This window comes from Eubalaena glacialis, chromosome 10 (assembly GCF_028564815.1).
Source record: "Eubalaena glacialis isolate mEubGla1 chromosome 10, mEubGla1.1.hap2.+ XY, whole genome shotgun sequence".
In the NCBI taxonomy this organism is placed as follows: Eukaryota; Metazoa; Chordata; class Mammalia; order Artiodactyla; family Balaenidae; genus Eubalaena; species Eubalaena glacialis.
The window spans coordinates 9,059,492-9,084,948 of NC_083725.1; the positions used below are offsets into that span (position 1 = coordinate 9,059,492).

Consider the following 25,457-nt stretch of genomic DNA (forward strand, 5'->3'; position numbering starts at 1 on the left):
ACAACACTGGTGCCAAGCTGAGTTGGCAAAAGCCACTGTGTGCAGTGTCATCTCCGTTTACAGCTGTTCTGTGCTTCCTGTGCTTCTAACACGCCATGGGGCTAACCAGATGGGCCTGCAGGAACCATTGCTTCTTCCCTTCCCTTCCCTTCCATTCCTACCCGTCTCCCTGGTCCATACCCGCATAGTTTTGTAGACTAATGGTTCTCAAACTTTGGCATGCATCAAAATTGCCTGGAGGGCTTGTTAAAAACACTCCCAGGGTTTCTGATTTATTTAGTCTGGGAAGTCGTAGGGCCTGAGAATTTGCATTTCTAAAAGTTTCCCAAGTGATGGCGGTGCTGATGGCCACAATTTGAGAGAGCTGACCTAGATGGAAGGAGAAATAAGGGCTGGTGAAAGAGGAAAGAACTGATGTGTGTGCAGTGCTGGAGAAGGTTATTGGAAGTTCAAGCTCCCCAGGGTCCTGGGGTATCTTCACTCTCTGTGAGGGATAGATAGGCTATATCCCCAAGCAATTGTGGGCATATTCCAGAATTAGCCTAGTGTGTGGGTTTCTTGTCTGGAGACTTAGCACTCCCCCTAATGGACTCAAACGATTCTGCACTCTCCTCAGCCTCCTAATGGAAACAAGAATTACCCTAATTTATTTTCCCAACCTATCTTGGTCATCCATTCATCTCTTTGTCACTAAAGGTGCAGGGATGTTGTCTTACACATTTCTGTTTGCAAATTGATTAGCTTTTTTTTTTTCAAGGAAACGCATTTTATTTTGATTAGCATGGTTTTGGGCGCTCAGTGGTGACTCCGTGAATGAATGAATGCTTTCCTTCTTCTTTAGGAGAACCCTAACATCTACCAGTCCCCTCCTCCTCGCCTTTGCTTCTCCCAGCTGCTCTAAAATACTCTACAGGTGATTTAAGGCCCAGATATTTGCTGAAAAATTCTCCTCAACATGTCAGCATCATTATCACCAGTTACAAGACTTTGGCTGGGGGCAAGCAAGCCCAAGTCAGAGGCTGAGGATGGGTTTTGTAAAATGTGATTAAAAAAAAAAAATAGTATAGCAAGAAATTAGATGAGACAAGCAGGTGGCATTTTATTTCCTACCACCAGGTGGCAGACCTTGCCCCATTAATGAGAATTTACCCTGGACTTGAAGCTTGGCCTCAACTACTTTTTTCAAATCAGAGCCAGGACAAAAGGCTGTTTCTCTACTTAAATGACTTGGGATTTGAGGCAGGGAGAGCAGTTACTTGAAAATACCTTTGTTAACTGCTGCTGCTGGTACTTGAGTAGATCCCTTGAGTTTCCTCAAGGGCTCGCTGAGACGTGCTAGTTTTTCCTTCCGGAAAAGAGATTCACCCTCTTGTAGATGGAAGAAAATGGGTTACTTAACTAAGAAAAATGCAAAAAATGTAACTTCAAACCAGAGGTTTCTGGCGCCGCATACACACGTGGCAGCCCTGAACGGCTTTAAGCCCCAGTGCTTGGCTTCTTCTTCCCAGCCCCCATCTGGCAGTCAACCTCTATTTCCTACCACCCGACAGTTCCTGTTCTCTTGCTCATACTGAAGCGTCCTCAAACTAAAAATGAACGCTTTATTTTAACTCTAGAGTCCACTCCAGGGCCTTCTTACTAAATTCCAGTTTGCAATCTAATGGACACATGGATGGTCTCTAATCTACCCCTCCCTCAGAGGATCCTCAGTATGTTACAAAACCTAAATCATACAGCAACTTGAACAAGAGTTACAGGCTCGGGGCTTCCCTGGTGGCGCAGTGGTTGAGAATCTGCCTGCCAATGCAGGGGACACGGGTTCGAGCCCTGGTCTGGGAAGATCCCACATGCCGCGGAGCAACTGGGCCCGTGAGCCACAATTACTGAGCCTGCGCGTCTGGAGCCTGTGCTCCGCAACAAGAGAGGCCGCGATAGTGAGAGGCCCGCGCACCGCGATGAAGAGTGGCCCCCGCTTGCCACAACTAGAGAAAGCCCTCACACAGAAACGAAGACCCAACACAGCCAAAAAAAAAAAAAAAAAAAAAGTTACAGGCTCACAGCAAGAATATACATACATATGTGTTTGTGTGAAAAAAAATATATATGTATATATACAATGTCTTACAGGAGGGCTCAGTGAATGTTTTGGCAGACAAACAGGTGAAGACTCGGTTTTATGCACCTTTTTTTTATCTCAGTTGTATGTGCAACAGATATTGAGAATAGAGTAGTATCCACCACAGTGCCAGGGTCAGAGCAGGTCTATACCTTACATAGAAAACAGGAAGTTGTCTATACCATTGTTAAGGGTCTCTAACACAGGTGAGCCATTACCCTCAGCTCATCAGCTTGCAGCTTCCTCCCTCCCTTGGGGATGTGCAACTCTCAGGTAATACTGACTGTCTTAGACTAAGTAAAACTCACAGCCCAGAGCGCTTCACTGGGCAGTTCCCTACCACTGCAGCAGCTCCCTTGGTGGCCTAAAATGTTTATAGATATCTGTGCTAAAGACAGAGACTATGAGAAAAAAAATAATTGAAACAGTACATATTTGGTTGTTGTTGTTTTTTTTTTCTATGTGGATTGTTAACAGAGTCAGTCAAAACATATTTATGGCATGCCCGCAGGGCACATAGCATGGTACTTCACCCCTCATTGAAAATCCATTAAAACAATTACCAGGCCATGCTTGGAAACTTTTTTTCACAAAGGAATTTGCTTTAGTTGCTGGGTTAGCAGGAACTAATTTGAGATGCAAAACTAACAACCCCCTTTGTACTAGGAAGCCCTTATGTAAACTGTCACATACTACAAATAATATATGTGTATTTATTCGTACCTGTGTCTGAGTATATGGACTTAAAAGCTACAAACCTAATGGGATAGTGATATAAGGGGAAAATAATTTTAAAAGTTAGTGAATCATCTTCTACTAATGCTGCAAAGTTAAATGTTTACCTGGGAGGTTGTGCCCTGGTTATAGGCCATTAACGACCATCAAAAAATAAAATCATGTTCACATCTGTCACACTTACGGAATGTCACATTGTCTTGACTCTCATACGAAGAAGCTAGGTTCAAAAAACCCCACTTTTATTGAGATATTGTTGATCAATGCAAATAGTGAGACTCATTCAAACCAACATTTGGTCTTTGAAATTAACTTATAAACATAAGGAGATTTCATAAGTTTGTTTATTGCTTTTCCCCACTGCTAACTGTAACAACCTTTATTAGCATATGTACATACACACAGTTGGTTCTGTCTTCTTTCAATTATTTGTTCAACAAGGAATTTTCATTACCTACTTAAGGCACTGAAACAGAACTTACCCCCATATCTTGCAAAGCCCAAGTTATCTAGTAGAGAGATGCAGTTTGAGGGAGTTGCGGGGTCTTGTTAATGGTGCCCAGTTGTAGTGGGAGCCCCATCATTGCTACTCCTGTCCCATGTTTCTAGTTCCAAATCTTCTCTGCAACCAGTGTCCAACCCAAGACCCTCTACTGAATCCCCTACCTACTTCAGGGCAGAAGGAGAGAGAAAGAGTAGACTTGGGCAGAGGACCTTACTCTTAAGAGAAGAACACACTTTCCATCAAATGGTAGAACTGTGGTGACTGACACAAGGAAAGTAATATAGGTTTAAAGCATAAGCTGAGGTCAGACAGTCCCAGCATCAAAGTTTAGATTCATCATTTACCAGTGATCAGGTTTTGGGAAAGTAACTTAACTGCTCTGAGCTAAGGCTAAACATCTCACTTATAACGTGACAATAAGATAATGCATGTAAAATTCTTAGTATAGTGTCTACCAGAATGCGTCAGTGAATGGAAGTTCTTGGTATCCACCAAAGCTCTGTGAGAGTAGGAAACTACTTCACCTCTGATGCTTCAGGTGGCTTCTGGCCGACCTTCACCTGTGATCAAGAGAGTATGTATGGGGAATTCCCTGGTGGTCCAGTGGTTAGGACTTGGCGCTTTCATTGCTGGGGCCTGGGTTCAGTCCCTGGTCAGGGAACTAATATCCTGCAAGCTGTGTGGCCAAATCAAAAAAAAATAATAAAATGTAAAAAGAGAGTGAGAGAGAGAGAGAGAATGTATGCACTTGCAATATAGCAGAAAGCTCACTGATCTGTCAGTAAGCCAGGGTACTGCATCATGGGAACATTCTATTTGGGGAAAAGCTCTGTTTGGGGCTAGGAGTCATAGACGAGCAAGACTCTTTTCTTTTTTTCTAATTATTTTTCTAATTATTGGTAGGTTAGTTTGGAACTTCCAGAGATCGACGCTGAGACAAGGATTAGAGTGCAAGGAGTTTACCTGGGGAAGGGGACCACCAGTAGGGAAAGAGGTGTTTAAAAAAAGGAAGGAGGGCAATAAAGGGTGAGTGTGGGCAACTGAGGTTTAATCCCGTCAGGGAGCCCTGGGAGATGGTGTAGGACACACCTCAGAGCTACCCCACAGGGAAGAGCAAGGATGTTGGGATATTTATTTACCAACTCTCCATCATCGGTTAAGATCTGCTTCTGGGAACATTAACTGTTGTAGGCACAGCCATGCAGCAGAACCCTGGAGGTCTACACTACAGTTTTCCCGGTGGAGCTTGCAAAAACTCTACATGGCATACACATGTACAACTAACACCACTAGCACCAAGGAATCTCCTGGTCATGGGGCCAGGAAGCAAGGCCACTTAAACGGTACCCAGAACCTGCTACAGAGTCTGCTCTTGCTCTGGCCCCCCTCATAATGTGTGACCTTCAAAGTCACTAATACATGGATTGGAGTGGTATTCCCTAACGTGGTATATGCTGTCTCCAAAATCCAAAGAAGCCTACCAGAACTACACCTCCACGTGGTAGGCGGGGCAAGGTACAGGAACTTGTCCTCAATCTTGGAGTGGACCTCTCGGGCATGCCCCAGACAACCGGACCCTAATAACTACTGATATGGCAGGCACCCCCCAATCATTTTAGGGTGTATATCCTCCCTGCTGGTATTCAAGTGATCCAATTAACACAATGCTATCAAAATAGGGGAACTTTGTGGTGTTTCGTGTCACATATACCAAGACAATCAAGGTCTCTGGGGGCAATAATTTGGAGCTACCGTGGGAAAGCATCCTTAAGATTCTCAGAAGCCCTTGCTGAGAGTCCTTTAGGCATTTACCTTAAAACCTTAAATCATTCAGGAGTCTTAACAAAGGTTCTCACAGCCATACCCTTGATTTGATTTTTGGCCTCGGACTCTTTTAATGCTGAGAAATATAAACGAGCTGGGAAAACAGGGGATAAGAGACGGTTCTATCAGCCAAACCAGCAAATCCTGGTGCTTCTGCATCTCCTCCAGATTCTGCTTGTAAATTGCATGGTGGCTTCTTTCGCTCACCCCTCTCTTCCTGTGCATTATTATACTCCGTTAGAAGAAACCAAATGGCACTTTCAACGTTCTGTCTGGAGATCTCTTTATCGTATATTTTAACGTTTATTAGGTACATTTCTTATCTTTCAAGTTTCCACGGCAACATTTTGCCAATTATTCCATCACACATAACACGTGTTGTCCTTTCTCCAGCCTCTAATAACTATTTTCTTACTGCTTTCTCAGCCTCCAGCAACTGTTTGTTCACCATTCCTCCAGGCTTTGCTAACAGCATCTTTGGTGTTTTTCCAGCTTCTAACCACCAACTGGTCCAAGGGCAGAATTCCAAGAGCATGAGAGGTTAGGCTCTGGAACCCTTCTGCTGCATTTTATTGCAAGCAAGCCCCAGGGCCATTCCAGATTCAAAGAGTGGGGGAAACAGATTCATCTCTTAATGGAAAGCATTGTAAAATATTGTGACAGTTTTTCAATATACAGCAGACATCTTTACACTAACCAGTGGATACATTTTTAGAATAAATTCCTAAAAATGAACTTGCTGAGTCAAATGCAAATATGCATTTGTAAAATGTTGCCAAGCCACCCTTCACAGAGGTTATACCAATTTTGAATCTCCCCAGCAACATAAGAGGGTGCCAGATGAGGTTTCCCCAGATCCACAACACAATGTGTTATCCAAATTTTTTTCTCTGCCAATCTGACAGGTAAAAATGACATCTTCTTATAGTTTTAATTTGTATTTTGCATATTATGAGTGAGATTGGGAATATTTTATTTACTTAAGAGCCAATTGTATTTTTTTTCTTGAAACTGACTATTCGTATGTTTGCCATTTTCCATTTGGTTTGTAGGCTTGGCTTATCATCTTTCAATGCACTCAAGAACTTGCATATGTTAGTAGTGTGATACAATTCTGGGACAGGCTCTCTCAAGTCTCTGAACTGAAAGTTTCCTTACATACTTAATTTTGGTCTTTCTGAGGGTAATGAATTCTCTCCTCCCCTGGGAAAGGCCAATAGTATGAGACCATTATGAGCTCTAAGGGAATATGTGGTTCTCTAACTGACGAAGACCTGAGTTTCTAGAGATTTTTCCCCAAATTTCACTGCCCCCAAAGAAGAAAGTCACATATGTGGAAGAGGATCCTGAGTCCTAAGTCTGGAGGAACCTAGTTGCCTTCAACTTCCTAACAAGGGCTTAGGCAGAACTGATCATAAAGATACCCCTGCTTATGTGTTATAATTGACTTCTGTAGTTTGTGGGTGCTACTATAAAGAGTTCTGTGTTGAAGTAGAACACCTGTGTTTGAGTCTAGTGACCTTGGACAAGTGTCTTCCCTTCAGTCACTTCAGTTTCTTTGCTTCTAAAAGGAGGATGATATTACCTGTTTAGAAACTCAGATTTGAAATTTTCCAAGGTAAGTTGTACAAATATGTGGTGTTATGATGTTCACCTAGAGCTACTGGGTACCATCCAGGATCTAATGCAGGCTGTGGAAACTCAGTAGTTCTAAACCATCATTGCCTGCGGGACACTACTATTTCTCGCAACCTGAGATACTAGATATTGTTGCCGAACTTCTTCTAATGCTACTGTTAGAGCCAACCGAGGTTAAGAGCACAGACCTCCAGACTGCCAAGTGTGCCTGAGACTAGGCACCAACTGCAAGTTCAGGGATCCCTAGGGCCACCCTTACTTCAGACCAGCTGGCTACAAATTAGGAAGCTTCCATGACCACCTTCAGGTTCCATCCTTTGCTACAATGACTCACCAGACTCAGGACTTATGATGGTAGTTTTGTTATAATAAAAGGATACAAATTAGAACCAGTCAAAGGAAGAGATACATATGGCAGAATGTAGAACTGAGAGGGTTCCAAATGCAAACTTTTGTGTCCTCAAGAATGAGTTTCTCTCATGGCTTCAATGTGTGGTAATATGCAGAATATTGCCAACATAAGAAGCTCATCCACACCAGTCCTTCCCATCAGGAAGCTTGCACAAGCCTCTTAGATAGCCTCATCCACCAGAGGGCAGACAGCAGAAGCAAGAAGAACTACAATTCTGCAGCCTGTGGAAGGGAAACCACATTCACAGAAAGACAGACAAAATGAAAAGGCAGAGGACTTTGTACCAGATGAAGGAACAAGATAAAACCCCAGAAAAACAACTAAATGAAGTGGAGATAGGCAACCTTCCAGAAAAAGAATTCAGAATAATGATAGTGAAGATGATCCAGGACCTCGGAAAAGGAATGGAGGCAAAGATTGAGAAGATGAAAGAAACGTTTATCAAAGACCTACTAGAATTAAAGAACAAACAAATAGAGATGAACAACACAATAACTGAAATGAAAAATACACTAGAAGGAATCAATAGCAGAATAACTGAGGCAGAAGAACGGATAAGTGACCTGGAACACAGAATGGTGGAATTCACTGCCACGGAACAGAATAAAGAAAAAGGAATGAAAAGAAATGAAGACAGCCTAAGAGACCTCTGGGACAACATTAAACGCAGCAACATTCGCATTATAGGGGTCCCAGAAGGAGGAGAGAGAGAGAGAAAGGACCTGAGAAAATATTTGAAGAGATTATAGTCGAAAACTTCCCTAACATGGGAAAGGAAATAGCCACCCAAGTCCAGGAAGTGCAGAGAGTCCCAGGCAGGATAAACCCAAGGAGAAACATGCTGAGAGACATAGTAATCAAATTGACAAAAATTAAAGACAAAGAAAAATTATTGCAAGCAACAAGGGAAAAATGATAAATAACATACAAGGGACCTCCCATAAGGTTAACAGATGATTTCTCAGCAGAAACTCTACAAACCAGAAGGGAGTGGCATGATATATTTAAAGTGATGAAAGGGAAGAACCTACAACCAAGATTACTCTACCTGGCAAGGATTTCATTCAGATTTGATGGAGAAATCAAAAGCTTTACAGACAAGCAAAAGCTAAGAGAATTCAGCACCACAAAACCAGCTCTGCAACAAATGCTAAAGGAACTTCTCTAAGTGGGAAACACAAGAGAAGAAAAGGACCTACAAAATAAACCCATAAAATTAAGAAAATGGGAATAGGAACATACATATCGATAATTACCTTAAACGTGAATGGATTAAATTCTCCAACCAAAAGACACAGGCTCACTGAATGGATACAAAAACAAGACCCATATATATATGCTGTCTACAAGAGACCAACTTCAGACCTAGGGACACATACAGACTGAAAGTGAGGGGATGGAAAAAGATATTCCATGCAAACGGAAATCAAAAGAAAGCTGGAGTAGCAATACTCATATCAGATAAAATAGACTTTAACATAAAGAATGTTACAAGAGACAAGGAAGGACACTACATAATGATCAAGGGATCAATCCAAGAAGAAGATATAACAATTATAAATATATATGTACCCAACATAGGAACACCTCAATACATAAGGCAACTGCTAACAGCTATAAAAGAGGAAATAGACAGTAACACAATAATAGTGGGGGACTTTAACACCTCACTTATACCAATGGACAGATCATCCCGACAGAAACTTAATAAGGAAACACAAGCTTTAAATGACACAATAGACCAGATAGATTTAATTGATATTTATAGGACATTCCATCCAAAAACAGCAGATTACACTTTCTTCTCAAGTGCGCACGGAACATTCTCCAGGATAGATCACTTCTTGGGTCACAAATCAAGCCTCTGTAAATTTAAGAAAATTGAAATCATATCTAGCATCTTTTCTGACCACAATGCTATGAGATTAGAAATCAATTACAGGGAAAAAAACGTAAAAAACACAAACACATGGAGGCTAAACAATACATTACTAAATAACCAAGAGCTCACTGAAGAAATCAAAGAGGAAATCAAAAAATACCTAGAGACAAATGACAATGAAAACACAACGATTCAAACCTATGGGATGCAGCAAAAGCAGTTCTAAGAGGGAAGTTTATAGCAGTACAAGCCTACCTCAAGAAACAAGAAAAATCTCAAATAAACAATCTAACCTTAAACCTAAAGGAACTAGAGAAAGGAGAACAAACAAAGCCCAAAGTTAGTAGAAGGAAAGAAATCAGAAAGATCAGAGCAGAAATAAATGAAATAGAAACAAAGAAAACAATAACAAAGATCAATAAAACTAAAAGCTGGTTCTCTGAGAATAAACCAAATTGATAAAACTTTAGCCAGGCTCATCAAGAAAAAGAGGGAGAGGACTCAAATCAATAAAATCAGAAATGAAAAAGGAGAAGTTACAATGGACACCACAGAAATACAAAGCATCATAAAAGACTACTACAAGCAACTCTATGCCAAAAAAATGGACAACCTGGAAGAAATGGACAAATTCTTGGAAAGGTATAAACTTCCAAGACTGAACCAGGAAGAAACAGAAAATATGAACAGACCAATCACAAGTAATGAAATTGAAACTGTGATTTAAAATCTTCCAACAAACAAAAGTCCAGGACCAGATGGCTTCACAGGTGAATTCTATCAAACATTTAGAGAAGAGCTAACACCCATCTTTCTCAAACTCGTCCAAAAAATTGCAGAGGAAGGAAGACTCCCAAACTCATTCTATGAGGCCACCATCACCCTGATACCAATACCAGACAAAAATACTACAAAAAAAGAAAATTACAGACCAATATCACTGATGAATATAGATGCAAAAATCCTCAACAAAATACTAGCAAACAGATTCCAACAACGCATTAAAAGGATCATATACCATGATCAAGTGGGATTTATCCCAGGGATGCAAGGATTCTTCAATTTACGCAAATCAATTAATGTGATACACCATATTAACAAATTGAAGAATAAAAACCATATGATCGGGCTTCCCTGGTGGCTCAGTGGTTAAGAATCCGCCTGCCAATGCAGGAGACAAAGGTTCGAGCCCTGGTCCGGGAAGATCCCACATGCCGCAGAGCAACTAAGCCCGTGCGCCACAACTACTGAGCCTGTGTGCCACAACTACTGAAGCCTGTGTGCCTAGAGCCCATGCTCCGCAACAAGAGAAGCCACCGCAATTAGAAGCCTGTGTACCACAAACGAAGAGTAGCCCCCCACTTGCCTCAACTAGAGAAAAGCCTGCGAGCAGCAGTGAAGACCCAATGCAGCCAAAAATAAATAAATAAATTTATTTTTTTAAAAAACAACATATGATCATCTCAATAGATGCAGAAAAAGCTTTTGACAAAATTCAACATCCATTTATGATAAAAACTCTCCAGAAAATGGGCATAGAGGGAACCTACCTCTACATAATAATGGCCATATATGACAAACCCACAGGAAACATCATTCTCAATGGTGAAAAACTGAAAGCATTTCCTCCAAGTTCAGGAACAAGACAAGGATGTCCACTCTCGCCACTATTATTCAACATACTTTTGGAAGTCCTAGCCACAGCAATCAGAGAAGAAAAAGAAATAAAAGGAATACAAATTGCAAAAGAAGAAGTAAAACTGTCACTGTTTTACTATACATAGAGAATGACATGATACTATACATAGAGAATCCTAAAGATGTCACCAGAAAATTACTAGAGCTAATCAATGAATTTGGTAAAGTTGCAGGATACAAAATTAATGCACAGAAATCTCTTGCATTCCTATACAGTAATGATGAAAAATCTGAAAGAGAAATTAAGGAAAGACTCCCATTTACCATTGCAACAAAAAGAATAAAATACCTAGGAATAAACCTACCTAAGGAGACAAAAGACCTGTATGCAGAAAACTATAAGACACTATGAAAGAAATTGAAGATGATACCAACAGATGGAGAGATATACCAACAGATGGAGAGATATACCATGTTCTTGGATTGGAAGAATCAATATTGTGAAAATGAGTGTACTACCCAAAGCAATCTGCAGATTCAATGCAATCACTATCAAATTACCAATGGCATTTTTTACAGAACTAGAACAAAAAATCTTAAAATTTGTATGGAGACACAAAAGACCCCAAATAGCCAAAGCAGTCTTGAGGGAAAAAAACGGAGCTGGAGGAATCAGACTCCCTGACTTCAGACTATACTACAAAGCTACAGTAATCAAGACAATATGGTACTGGCACAAAAACAGAAATATAGATCAATGGAACAGGATAGAAAGCCCAGAGATAAACCCATGCACCTATGGTCAACTAGTCTATGACAAAGGAGGCAAGGATATACAATGGAGAAAAGACAGTCTCTTCAATAAGTGGTGCTGGGAAAACTGGACAGCTACATGTAAAAGAATGAAATTAGAACACTCCCTAACACCATACACAAAAATAAACTCAAAATGGATTAGACGTCTAAATATAAGACTGGACACTGTAAAACTCTTAGAGGAAAACATAGGAAGAACACTCTTTGACATAAATCACAGCAAGATCTTTTTTGATCCCCCTCCTAGAGTAATGGAAATAAAAACAAAAATAAACAAATGGGACCTAATGAAACTTCAAAGCTTTTGCAAAGCAAAGGAAACTACAAACAAGACGAAAAGACACCCCTCAGAATGGGAGAAAATATTTGCAAACGAATCAACAGACAAAGGATTGATCTCCAAAATATATAAACAGCTCATGCAGCTCAATATTAAAAAAACAAACAATGCAATCCAAAAATGGGCAGACGACCTAAATAGACATTTCTCCAAAGAAGACATACAGATGGCTAAGAAGCACATGAAAAGCTGCTCAACATCACTAATTATTAGAGAAATGCAAATCAAAACTACACTGAGGTATCACCTCACACCAGTTAGAATGGGCATCATCAGAAAATCTACAAACAACAAATGCTGGAGAGGGTGTGGAGAAAAGGGAACCCTCTTGCACTGTTGGTGGGAATGTAAATTGATACAGCCACTATGGAGGGCAGTATGGAAGTTCCTTAAAGACCTAAAAATAGAATTACCATATGACCCAGCAATCCCACTACTGGGCTTATACCCAGAGAAAACCATAATTCAAAAAGACTCATACACCCCAATGTTCATTGCAGCACTATTTAAAATAGCCAGGTCATGGAAGCAACCTAAATGCCCATCGACAGACGAATGGATAAAGAAGAAGTGGTACACATATACAATGGACTATTACTCAGCCATAAAAAGGAACAAAATTGGGTCATTTTTAGAGATGTGGATGGATCTAGAGACTGTCATACAGAGAGAAGTAAGTCAGAAAGAGAAAAACAAATATCGTATATTAATACATATATGTGGAATCTAGAAAAATGGTGCAGATGAACTGGTTTGCAAGGCAGAAACAGTGACATAGATGTAGAGAACAAACATATGGACACCAAGCGGGGAAAGGCGTGGGTATGAACTGGGAGATTGGGATTGACATATATACACTAATATGTATAAAATAGATAACTAATAAGAACCTGCTGTATAAAAAAATAAATAAAATAAAATTCAAAAAAACATTCAAAAAAAAAAAAAGTTCATCCACATGCTTTGTATATTCAAGAAACAGGAAGAAGGCTGGTGTGACCGGAGCTGGGAGCAGCAATAGGAGATGAGGTCAGAGAGGTAACTGGATGGAAGCAGGAAGACCACTTAAGCAGTTCTCTAAATAATCTAGGCAAGAGATAATGGTGACTTGGAACTAATACTACTGATATATTATTTCACTAAAGTCCGTAGTTTACATTAGCATTGGTTCTTTGTGCTGTAGAGTAGTATGGGTATTGACAAATGTATAATGTCATGTATCCATGTGTGTATGTCAGTATCATACAGAATAGTTTCACTGCCCTAAAAATCCCCCCTGCTCCACGTATTCTTCCTCCTTCCCTTCCTGCCCAACCTCTGGCTGCCACTGATTTTTTTTTTTTCACTCCTTCCATAGTTTTTCCTTTTCCAAAATATCATATAGTTGGAATCACACAGTATGTAGCCTTTCTGATTGGCTTCTCTCACTTAGCAATATGCATTCCTCCATGCCTTTTCATGGCTTGATAATTCATTTCCTTTATTCGTTGAACAGTATTCCATTGCATGGATGTACCACAGTTTGTTTTTCCATTAACCTATTGAAGGACTTTCTGGATGCTTCCTGTTTTTGACAATTATGAATAAAGCTATTATAAACATTCATTTGCAGATTTTTGTGTGGACATAAGCACTATTGCTGGATTGTGTGGTAAGACTATGTTTAGCTTTGTAAGTGGTTGAACCATTTTGCATTCCCACCAGCAATGAATCAGAGTTCCTGTTGCCCCACAGCCTTGTCAGCATTTGGCCTTGTCAGTGTTTTAGATTTTAGCCATTTTAATAGTTGTGTGGTGGTATGTCATTGTTGTTTCAATTTGCAATTCCTCAATAACATATGACATTAAGCATATTTTAATATGCATATTTCCATCTATATCTCTTCTGTAGTGAAGTGTCTATTCAGATCATTTGTCTATTTTTTAATTGGGTTGTTTTCTTTTTGTTGAGTTTTAAGTGATCATTGTATATTTTAGATATGAGTCTTTTATCAAATATTTGTTTTGCAAATATTTTCTCCCAGTCTGTGGCTTGTTGTTTCATTCCCTTAAGTCTATTATTCTTTTTTTTTTTTTTAATGTCTGATCTTATTTATCTGTTACTCTTAGAGCATCTCATTTTTGACTGGACTCAGACTTAGAAGTAGAAGCTCTCAGGGCGGACAGCCTCTGTCTCACGGCAATCTGTTCCTGGCATTTTTCTTTGGCCTCCTTCATTCTTTAGGCCAAAACTTTAGCATATTCTGTAGCCTCTTCCTTATTCTTCTTAGTACGCTGTTTCTTCAGAGCAATACACCTATGTTTATGTTGCAGAACACGTGGAGTAACAAGACGCTGAATTTTACGTGCTTTGGTCCTAGGTTTCTTACCTTATTTGTTTAGGGGCTTTCTCAAAACATACGGGTGGACATCATGTTCTTTAGAGAGACTGAAAAGTTTGCAGATTCTGCAAGTTCTTTTGGGCCCCAGGCGACGAGGCACAGTAGTATCACTGAGTCCAAGAATATCCTTCTCCCCTTTTTCTACAATGACCAAATTGAGAACACTCAGATTGGCATCCACAATGCAACCCCGTACAGATTTGTGCTTTCTTTCTCCAGTCCTCCTCGGTCTGTAACAAGAATGCCCCTTATTCAGTAGCAGGCAGACTCGGCCATTGGTCAAGACACCTTGCTTCATGGGGGAACCTTGTTTGTCGTTCCCACCACTGATTCGGACCACATAACCCTTCCATTCTTCACCCAGAGCATCAGCAGCAACTTCCATGGCCATATGCTTCTCATAAAAGGTACGAAGTTTTTGTTCATCATCCACTTCAATGAGTTTCTGGCAGCCAGTGGCCGGGAAAGTGATGTTCAGCTTCATCCTGAAGCAGCCGACTGCCTCCAAGGTGCCACGAAAAATAGCAGTCTATTATTCTTGATTAACAAAAAATAGTGTAAACATCTCTCTAAGTTAATTCATTTACTACATCATTTTTCTTGTCAGAATAATATTTCATGGAATGAATATAGCAGTGTTCATTTAACCGGTATCTTACTGCTGGGTTTATAGATCCATTCTAATTGTTGGTATTGCACACAGTGTAGAGGTGAACCATCTTGTAACTGAATCTTTGTGTGCTATCTTATTTTCTCAGTATACATTTCTAGAAGTGGAATAGCTAGATCAAGGGGTTCTTTTTTTTTTTGAAGATTTTGTTATTTATTAAAATTGTTCTACAGAAAATTTCTCACAGTTTACGTTCTGATTAGCAGTAGAGAGAAAGCATCTATTTCCCCAATCTCTTAAGTAGGTATTATAAAATGCTTTAGAAATGGAAATAGCTTTCTTTTTTCTTCTGAATACAAAAATAACTCATGCTTATGCTATCATTTAAAGCTATTTGCAAATTGAAAGGTTAAAAACAATATTTCGTTCTTTTAATTTGTATTTCTTCGATTGTTAATGAAGTTAAACACTTTGTCAAGAAAAATATCTTTAGTCCCACTTAAATAACATTAATATAATGGATGTGTAATAAATGTGCCATGATAATATTCATAAAACATCATTTGAATACTTGGTACTCACATGGTACTCTGCTGGGTATTACCTAAATATGTATAGAAGAGTCAATCGCTAACCACTAAGAAATCACAGTCCAAGAAAATCTACAGTCAGTCAACAAATGTTTATTGAGTGTCTACTATTTGCCTGGAACTATGTTTTTTTATAACAACTTTACTGAGGTATAATTAACATACAATGAACTGTACATAGTTAAGTGTACAATTTGATAATCTCTAACATATGCATGCACCTGTGAAACCATCACCACAATCACCTTGTTTCCCATCTCTTAGGTTCACTCTCCTTTGTTTTCTGATGTCCTTAGTCTTGAATACCACTGTTTCATATATTTTGTCTGGTTTTCTAGTTATTCAAGGGAGGAGGGTGTATCTAGTCCCGGCTGCTGCATCTTGATTGATGACGAAAGCCTGCCTGGACTATTCTAAGTGCTGGATCTAGCAGAGGGAACAAAATGGACAAAATCCTTGGCTTCAAACAGCCTACATTCTAGAGGGGGGTGGCAGACAATAAATATATGAAAAAAATTAATTTGCATAAATAAATGACTTCAGAAAATGTGTGTCAATAAAATAAGATGGTAATGTGATAGAGATGCCGTAAAGGCGTCTCTGGGGAGGTGCCATTTGAGGAGATGACTTATGAGAAAGAGGCTGTCACTTGAAGAGCTAAGATAAGAGTGCTCCAAGGTAAGGATATATGACAAGTCCAAGGGCCCCCAAACAGAAATAAGCTTGACTTACTTGATAGGACAGATACAAGGCCAGTGCTGTTGGAATGTATCTGAGATGGGAGATGAAGTTGGTGTGGTAGGTAGGCTGAGCTTAGAGTAAAAGGGTCTTGTAGATCAGTGTTCCATTACCAACTGCTGCATAGCACAGAACAACAACAGTCGTGAACTATGCTCATGAAGCTGGGGGTGCCTGCGGTGAGCTAGGCGGCTCTTGCTAAGGGTCTTGTGTGGTTGCAGTCAGGTGGTGGCTCGGGCAGGGGTCATCTCAAAGCTTCTTCATCCCCCTGTCTGGAGCCTGGGCTGTTTAGACAAATAACTGGAGGATGGAACATTTCTGGCACCTGGGCACCCTCTCCCTCTCTCTCTCTCTCTCTCTGGTATCTCCACGTGGACTTAGGGTAGCCCAATTTTGTACATGGTGGCTAAAGGTTTTCAGAGCAAGTATATCAACAGAAACTGGCAGAAGCTTCAGGGTATTTCCAAACCTAGCCTTGAAGTCACACAATGTCACTCCCACCACATTTGGTTCATTGAGGTAGTCACAAAGACTTACCCAGGTCCAAGAGGAAGGAACATAAATTCAACTTCTTATTGGAAGAGCATCACATAATGTGTGGATATGTTCTTATATCACCACACTCATGACAAAGAGTTTGGATTATATTTTTACAGTGGGAAGCCATTGGTGGGTTTTTAACAAGGGAATGATATGCAATGATTTACAATTTTAAAGGACCAATCTGTCAGGATTACTTAGATGCAAAATCAGCATTCAAGCATCAATCGCATTATTATATACCAGCAAAAACAATTAGAAAATAAAATATGAAAACATGATACCATTTACAAGAGTGTTTTAAAAATACCAACTACCTAGGAATAAATCCAAAAAAAATGTGTAAGACCTTTATGCAGAAAACTACAAACATTTTTTGAGAGAAACTAAAGACTAAATAAATGGATATACTATTTTCCAAGATTGTAAGACCAATTCCTATAAAGATGTCAGTTTTTCTCAAATTGGTCCATAGTTTCAATGCAATAGCAATCAAAATACCCACAGCTTTTTCTGTAGAATTTGACAAGCTAATTCTAAAATGTATATGGAAATGTGAAGGATTAAGAATAGCAAGCCACTCTTGAAGAAGGAGGAGGAAGAAAGGAGGAGGAGGAGGGACTTTCTGTACTTGATATAGACTTATCATAAAGCCAGTGTGACCCACTATTAAGGCAGTGTGATATTGCCACAAGGAACACAAATAGAAAAATGGATACATGGGCCAATGTAACAGAAGAGCCCAGAAATAGACCCATGCACATATGGACACTTGATTTATGTCAAAGAGACATAAATGCCTTTTTTTGGCATTGCAAAAAAAAGAAGGAAAGGATGGTCTTTTCAGTAAATGGAGTTGGAGTAATTGTGTATCCACATGGAAAGGCGGAAGGAAAGAAGGGAGGGGGAGGCATATACTCTGCAGAAGTACTTGCACATATGCACTGGGAGACATGTACAAGAATGTTTGTAGCGGCATTATTCATAACATCCTAATTTAGAGACAACCCAAAGATTCAACAGTAGGATGGATAAATAAAATGCGATATGTTCATAAAACAGATTATTTTACAGCAACAAAAATGAATAAACTGCAGCCTCATAGAGAATAGATGAATCTTAGTTAAAAATATTGAATGAAAGAAGCCAGACACAGAATACATGTGATTTCACTTCCAAAAAATTCAAAACCAGGGAAAACTTTTAGCGATGTATAATCAAGTGATAAAACTATAAAGAAAGGCAAGTCAGGATAGTGACTTTATGAGGGAGATAGGGGTTAACATTGGGAAGGGATTATAGGGTAGGCCTTCTAATGTGCTGGCTATATCCTGCTTCCAGTCTTGGGTGGTGATTATATAGTATTTGTTTCATAATTCATATAGTAGTTGTACATGTACGTTTTATTTACTCCCTTATATGCACGTTATATTTCACAAGAAAAAAGTTTTAAAATACCAAGTTCACTCTGGCTACTGTGTAAGCAGGCAAGTATGCAAGTGGGAAGTCCAGTTGTCCAGTAAAGACATGATGGAGGCTTGGACCAGGGTTGAGAAGTAGTCAAATTTAGGAAATAGTTTAGAGGTACAGGTAACGGGACTTGATATGGAATTTGAAGGGCAAAAAGATAAAGCAACAAACACACTGACAGTCATAAAACACAGCAAGAGAGTATGCAACAGAATTAACTAAGCTTCTGAAACAGAAACATTAATGTGAAGTGCTAAGTTGTGTGAATGGGTATTAGATGGATGACTTCTGTCCAACAAATTAGGGAAGGCTTCATAGAAAAGGTGGGAAAACAAACACTTGACTCAGATTGTGGAGGAAATGGATAAGGGGTGATACGGTTAAAGGGAGTAGTGTATATTTTACAGGTGGAAGATTTGTATTGTTGTGTACTCTTTTGCCCATTATTATATTTTTGAGACGTTTCATATATTATCTCTCAAATAAGATTTTATCTACTTATGACTACCATTTGGAGCCACAATAAAAGGTGTAGCATATTACTTCAATCACAATAGCCAGTCCGTAAGTCCTGATTAAACCATGAAGTCTTGAACAAGTATATCGCACAACTTCTGGAACCCAGGAGCAGCCACAGGGAGCCAACACGATGATCACATGATCCTGGTGGACTATATAGCAGTGCCTCTATACTATGGAACACATATTAATAGCTTTTACATTATTGGCTTCGTTTTAACTTCAGGGTGTTAATGGAAATTTTATTATTTTATTTTTTAAATAATTTTTTAATAGATTTATTTATTTATTTTTGGCTGCATTGGGTCTTCGTTGCGGTGCGCGGGCTTCTCATTGCGGTGGCTTCTCTTGTTGCGGAGCATGGCTCTAGGCACGGGGGCTTCAGTAGTTGTGGCACGTGGGCTCAGTAGGTGTGGCTCACGGGCTCTAGAGCGCAGGCTCAGTAGTTGTGGTGCACGGGCTTAGTTGCTCCGAGGCATGTGGGATCTTCCCGGACCATGGCTCGGACCCGTGTCCCCTGAAGTGGCAGGCAGATTCTTAACCACTGCGCCACCAGGGAAGTCCCCAGAAATTTAATTTTTTAATTTTTATTGTTTTTATTTTTTTTAATATAAATATTTATTTATTTAATTTTGGCTGCGTTGGGTCTTCGTTGCTGCGCGCGGGTTTTCTCTAGTTGCGGTGCGCGGGCTTCTCATTGCGGTGGCTTCTCTTGTCGCGGAGCACAGGCTCTAGGCGCGTGGGCTTCAGTAGTTGTGGCACGCGGGCTCAGTAGTTGTGGCTCGCGGGCTCTAGAGTGCAGGCTCAGTAGTTGTGGCCCACGGGCTTAGTTGCTCGGCGGCATGTGGGATCTTCCCGGACCAGGGCTCGAACCCTTGTCCCCTGCACTGGCAGGCGGATTCTCAACCACTGTGCCACCAGGGAAGCCAAGAAATTTTATTTTTGATACAAGATTTTCTCATTGGATAGACTGATGGGTGTGGGAATAAAGGGGGGGTATATAGAAATAATGTCTAGAGACAGAAGTTTGTGGGAAGGGAGACTTCTCAGTCAACCCACTTCATCTAGGAAGGCTTCCTGAATGAGTCAGAGTTGATCTGAGAATCATCCAGAATTAACAGTAGAAGGAGGGAGGATTTTTTTTTTCAGGCTTGTGGTAAAATGAGAGCGGGAGAAGCAATGATTTTAAAACTCTTTGGAGTTTCTGATTTCATTATGATTCTAGGCATGTCACTCCCTCTCATACACCTTATGACATTAAAAAACTTACTGTTGGGCTGAGTGATAGTGAATTTTGCTTTGATAGGTGTTTGAGCTTCCACTAGAGCCCTTAAGAGAATTGGAAATGAGAACACTGAAAACCAGAAGTGGAGAGAAAGCGGCAAAGGGAAGATTCTATTAACGAGAGTACAGGCAAAGTGAGATGACAGCTAATGCTCATACATGTTTATGTGAACCAGGCACCATTCTAAGGGTTTTATCTGTATTAACTCATTTATTCTCATGACAATACTGTGAGGTCATCCTCAATTTATAGATGAAGAAACCAAGGCACTAAGAGGCTAGGCACATAAGTTGGCTGAGGTTGCAGAATTGGAATTTGAAGCCAGGTATTCTGACTCTAGAATTCATACACTTAACTGAGGTGCTAGACTATATCTTTTATTTATTTATTTATTTTTGGAAGGATGTGAAAATTTTGTTTTTTGTTTTTAATTTTTATTGGAGTATAGTTGATTTACACTGTTGTGTTAGTTTTAGGTGTACAGCAAAGTGAATCAGTTATACATATACTATACTATATCTTTTTCTTAGAAAAAGAGGAAGAGATAGCATAAATGTTGGAATTTCTTTATGTTTCTTCATATTGCTAACATAAACTACAGTGTCATTTTAATATGACATACGGAGACAATTATCTCCTCTACTTCATCTCTATTGCTTATTCCTTTGGCTTTCCAACGACAACCATGTCATTCTCTGGGGTGATTCTGAGTTTAAAATGTAGCTGACCTCAGCTCTTTTTTTTTTTTAAACCTAAAATATATTTGCTATTTAAAAAAACATTGAATAGTTTATTCATATTTGAACAAAAAAATCAGCTGGGGCCTTCAAGTTAAAGATCCAAGATAAACAATTAGATTTTTGGCTTTGAAGAATATTGAAATACCTTACAGCGATGTATTGGACTTGGGGTGTTAATGTTCATTAAACTGCAGCATGCTATGGAGGGCTCAGGAGTGGTTACCACTAATTACCGGAGGTCACAAGAGCTGTCATAATTGACAGTCTTCTTTTTAGCCTCCTTACACTTGAGAGCATGAAACACTGTGGGAAAAACATGCAACTTCCAAATTAGGGCGGATGGAGAATGGTATTGTAAAGAACTTTTCTGCTGAGCTCGGGAGTTCCTACCTATTTAAGTTGTAGACAAACCGTGCAAGCGCAATAAAGGCATCTAACTATTCTACAAACCGTCACACCCACCCAGATTAACTAGAAAATAGATCAGAACTGGAATCAGAGCTGCTCTTCAAATAATGCGCTTGGGTTTCGTGAAAAGCTACGCCGCAGGAACTCTAACCCTGGCCCCCAAATGCTTTTTAAAGTCTTCCCCAGAAACCCTCCCCCTGCAGCCTCGGCGCCTTCCTAGCTGTGCCCTGCGCAGGGCTCCCCAGCCTCCGCCCTGGACGTCAGCCTCTGCACCCCGAGGCCAGTTCCGAGTGGGGAGCGGCAGAGCCGAGGGAGAGAGGCGAGCGAGCGAGCGAAATGGTCAAGTCCTCCTTAACTCTGGGCCCCCTCGCGGGCCTCACCCCTCCTCCCAGGGGCTGAGATTGGAGAGGAAGTGGGAAGGCTTCAATCGGTTGCTCACACCAGCGCCCTCATGCCCCCACCCTACTCTTCGGCTCGGGGCTTCGGCGCGCCTCACCGCCGCCCCTCGCCCCGGGAGAGGAGCGGGCGGCGCGGCCGGGCTCGCGGTGAGAGGCCTGGGGCGGCAGGCGGCCTCCGCGGGGCCGCCAGGGCCCGCAGCCGTCCGCCCGCTGGAGGGCCAGGCCCGAGGGCAGCCCCGGAGTCCGCGGCGGCCGGATGCGCGGGCGCGTCACTTCCGGGCGGTGCAGCGGCGGCCGCTTGGAAGATGGCTGCGCCCTGTGGCTCGGAGCTGCCCGCCAACTCGCCGCTAAAAATCCCGAAGATGGAGGTGCTCTCCCCGGCTTCTCCTGGTGGCCTGAGCGACGGAAATCCATCGCTGTCCGACCCTTCCACGCCTCGGGGTGCCTCCCCGCTCGGGCCGGGCAGTGCGGCGGGCTCGGGGGCAGCGGCGTCCGGGGGTCTCGGGCTGGGGCTGGGGGGCCGCAGCGCCGCCTCGTCCTCGGTCTCCTTCTCCCCTGGTGGCGGCGGTGGCGGGGCTGCGGCAGCCGCCGCCGCCGCCTGCCGGGGCATGTCGTGGACGCCGGCCGAGACGAACGCGCTCATCGCAGTGTGGGGCAACGAGCGGCTGGTGGAGGCGCGGTACCAGCAGCTGGAGGGAGCCGGCACGGTGTTCGGCAGCAAGGCCCCCGGGCCAGCCATGTACGAGCGCGTGTCCCGGGCCCTGGCCGAGCTGGGCTACGAGCGGACCCCGTCCCAGTGCCGGGAGCGCATCAAGGTAACCGGCCGCCCGGCCTGGGGCAGCGAACCAGAGGCAGAGAGAAGGCGGGGAAGCGGGCCTCGGGGGCGGGGGCCGGTCTGAGCGCAGGGCTCCCCTCCGGGGCCCGGTGGGCGATTCGCATCTCCTCCGCCTTTTTCTTCTCTCCCTGGGAAGGGGGCTTTTTTCCAGATGGCCGCCAGCCCGTAGGTTTCCTGAGTTTGAAGTTGGGCGTGCCTGCCGCCGCTCCTCTTTCTTGCCAATTGAGGATGTTCTCGCGCTCTGAAGTTGGTAGTTGCTCATTGTGCGGCGGGCGGCGGTCCCCGTGCTGCCCGCGCCTCTCGCCCCCACCGCCGGGGCCCCTCGCTTTGTTCCAGGCCGGGGGCTCCTAGGCAGAGGCTTACCGGCCGGGGCGGGACGGAGCATGGGTAGAAGAGCGGGGCCGCTGAGCCCCCAGTTTAGGAAGTTTCAAGTGAGTGGCAGGGGCAGAGCCGTACGAAGGGCGCCTTCGGACGATGGCCTTTGTGTCCGTCGTCTTGCTTCCGACTTGAGCTTGCTTCTAACTCGAAGGGCGACCAAGTCTTGAGATGCTTTGGAGAATTGAAAAGGCTCGGTTGTAGCCAGATAGTGTATTGCTTTCGTGGAGTTAGGAGCACACAGTTAGCCTGGCTGGTAGTTGGTCTGGAATTTGGAGTGTGATGCCTGCAGAGTTAGGTTGGTTTGAGGCCCTGCTATGTTTCTGACTAAACTCCTTCTTGAAAGCCAGTTTTCCCCTGCTTTAGCTGTTGTGCCGGCTGCGGTGACAAGTAAAGCTCTCACTGTGCATCTGGCCATCCTTGTGTACCTGAATGTTTAAATACAGAGGCTTAATTTGGGCTAGAAATTTCACCTCCAACCGGGTTATCGTTTGGCTCTTCCTACTGACTTTTAATCTAGGGATTCAGATTTGTAGTCTTGGCAGATACGGAGTTGTTTTTTAGGTAAGCTGGTTTCCTCTTCACAGTGTCTGCTAAAAGATTCTGGTAGGATTCTTTCTCCCAGTTTTCACGGAACTCCTTCTTGTTCAGAGTTATAGTATCTGTGTGCTTCTTTTCTGGCAGGGATGACACTTTTTTGGGAACTCCTTGGGGGGTAGAAACCCAGTGAGAACTGTCATACTCACACTAGAGAAGGAGATTGCTCCAAAGTTCCAGAGATCTTGGCTCAAGTAGTGTTCATCTGAGGACATTGTTGCTTAGAAAATTTGGTCCAGAAACCAAGATATTTCAAACCTATTTACTATTGTTCAGGGAATTTGACACCCATTTCTCAGTTACAAAATTAAATTGGTTTACCTGATAACATGTACCTCTGGGTTCCGTCTCCCCCCCGCCCGCCTTTTTTGAACAAGGATGTCATGAAAGTGATAGTTTATAGGTAGGATTAAAGTAGTAGCTAATAGTAGCCACTGTTCTCTGAATCTCATTTGTTGTTCTGTTCAAGGTTAAATTTGGGGGAGAGTTTTTGCATTGTACTGTTTAGCATCTATCCATGAACTTTTCTTGAGTTTAGAAGTGCACTTTAGGTATTTGTAATTGTTTTAGCTTTATTGATTTTTGTCCATAGAAATTTCCCAATCAAAAGGAAAAAGTGTCTTATCCAAAACTCACTGCTTATAAATCTCACTGATTATAAAATTGTTTCTCAAATAACCAGGAAATCTTTAGTTGGGTTGCATCTTTGTCCGGTTATGAGAAACATAACCTAAAGCAGGAAAGGAGGTTGAGTGTCTCTGAAGAATTTTTAAAAGAGGATCGTCTTATCTGGCTCCAAACAGATAAGATCAAATTGACCTCAGCTCTTAGACTATTTTGAGACTATATAGATGTTGGTGATGGGTTCTCTGATCCACAGCAGCAGTTGGCAAGGAGGGTAGATAACTGTTTTTTGTTTTCTTTTTTAAGTGCTCTACTCCTTAAGTCTGATTTCAACCAAGGAACCAGACGTCTTCATTAACAATGTAGGTCTTTCCTGCCGGAATTATAAGCTCCGTAAGGACAAGTTCTGGTCTCTCTTATTCACAACAGTATTTCCAGTGCCTAGCACATAGTAGGCACTGGGTACATATTTGTTAAGTTCACCAAATAAACGAAGTCTAGAAGGAGAATTTTGGAAACTATAGAAATCTAGAGCAGTGTTACTCAAACTTTAACCCCAAAACATAGACTTTGAAACCCAATTTGAAAAAACTGCATTAAAAACTAAGCTCTGTCCTCTAGGAGGCTTAATATGAATGTAATCTTAAGCATAGAAGGACACGTAGTCACTGAAATCATAGCTTTACACAATTATGAGGTGGATGTCCAAGTACTCCAGATTATATTTATGAAAATAAAAACACAACCTTAGAAAATTCTCAGAGAATCCCAAACCCCTGAAACAAATCTTTCGATCCTAGTTTCAGAAATGCCAATTTAGAACAAGTAATTCAGAAATCTCTTTCACTTTATCGTGTTAATGAGGACTGCAAAAAGAAATTAAGTAATCCTTTTTGCCTTAGAATTTGCATAATAGAAACAAAGTAGTGCAGTAAGATATGGACCTGGAAAAACATCTTGTATAGGCTAATGTAGCTCACTTAAGTGTGAACTCATGTCAGAGGTTCCCAGGGAAGGAACAACATGTGCGTCAATTACATTTCTGGTCAAATGTATTTAAATATCTATCAAAATTCAATTATGAAGACCCAGTAAATAATTTCTTCTAAATTTGAAAGGAAGCATGATACATAGTAACTTCAGTTTTTCCCTGAAACTTTCCCTTAATCATAGTTTCAATATATTGATGTAGCGGCCTTCACCTCATCATATGAAGGCAACAGCAAGCTAAGTCCTATCCCAGCCTCTTCGCAGACCACCTTCCTGAGTAACCTTAAAGCACGTCACTTCCCTTCTCTGGACTGCCTCAGTCCTCTTATCTATACAGTGAAAGTATTAAAGTTTTAAATATTGAAATTGAATTAATGACTCTTGGATTTTGCTACCAAAGTACTATTTTTAAATACTCTCCAAGCGAATATGTATATTTCCAAGCATACAGA

The 25,457-nt window shown here is 41.6% G+C and overlaps 1 protein-coding gene and 1 pseudogene across 7 annotated transcripts in view; one reads left to right on the top strand and one right to left on the bottom strand.

Annotated features, from left to right (window-relative positions):
* Nucleotides 1–14,020: 14,020 nt before the first annotated feature.
* On the bottom strand, nucleotides 14,021–14,770 carry LOC133099019 (small ribosomal subunit protein eS6-like; annotated as a pseudogene).
* Nucleotides 14,771–21,800: 7,030 nt separating this feature from the next.
* Nucleotides 21,801–25,457, top strand: part of MSANTD2 (Myb/SANT DNA binding domain containing 2) — a 29,184-nt gene continuing 25,527 nt past the window's right edge. For 6 of the 7 annotated variants that reach the window (XM_061202437.1, XM_061202442.1, XM_061202441.1 and 3 more), the window contains exon 1: nucleotides 21,817–22,399. In XM_061202437.1, the coding sequence (XP_061058420.1) occupies nucleotides 21,890–22,399 (510 nt within the window). In that variant the 5' untranslated portion in view covers nucleotides 21,817–21,889. Of the gene's footprint in view, nucleotides 22,400–25,457 lie in introns of all 7 variants that reach the window. The other variant, XM_061202436.1, reaches the window with a different exon arrangement.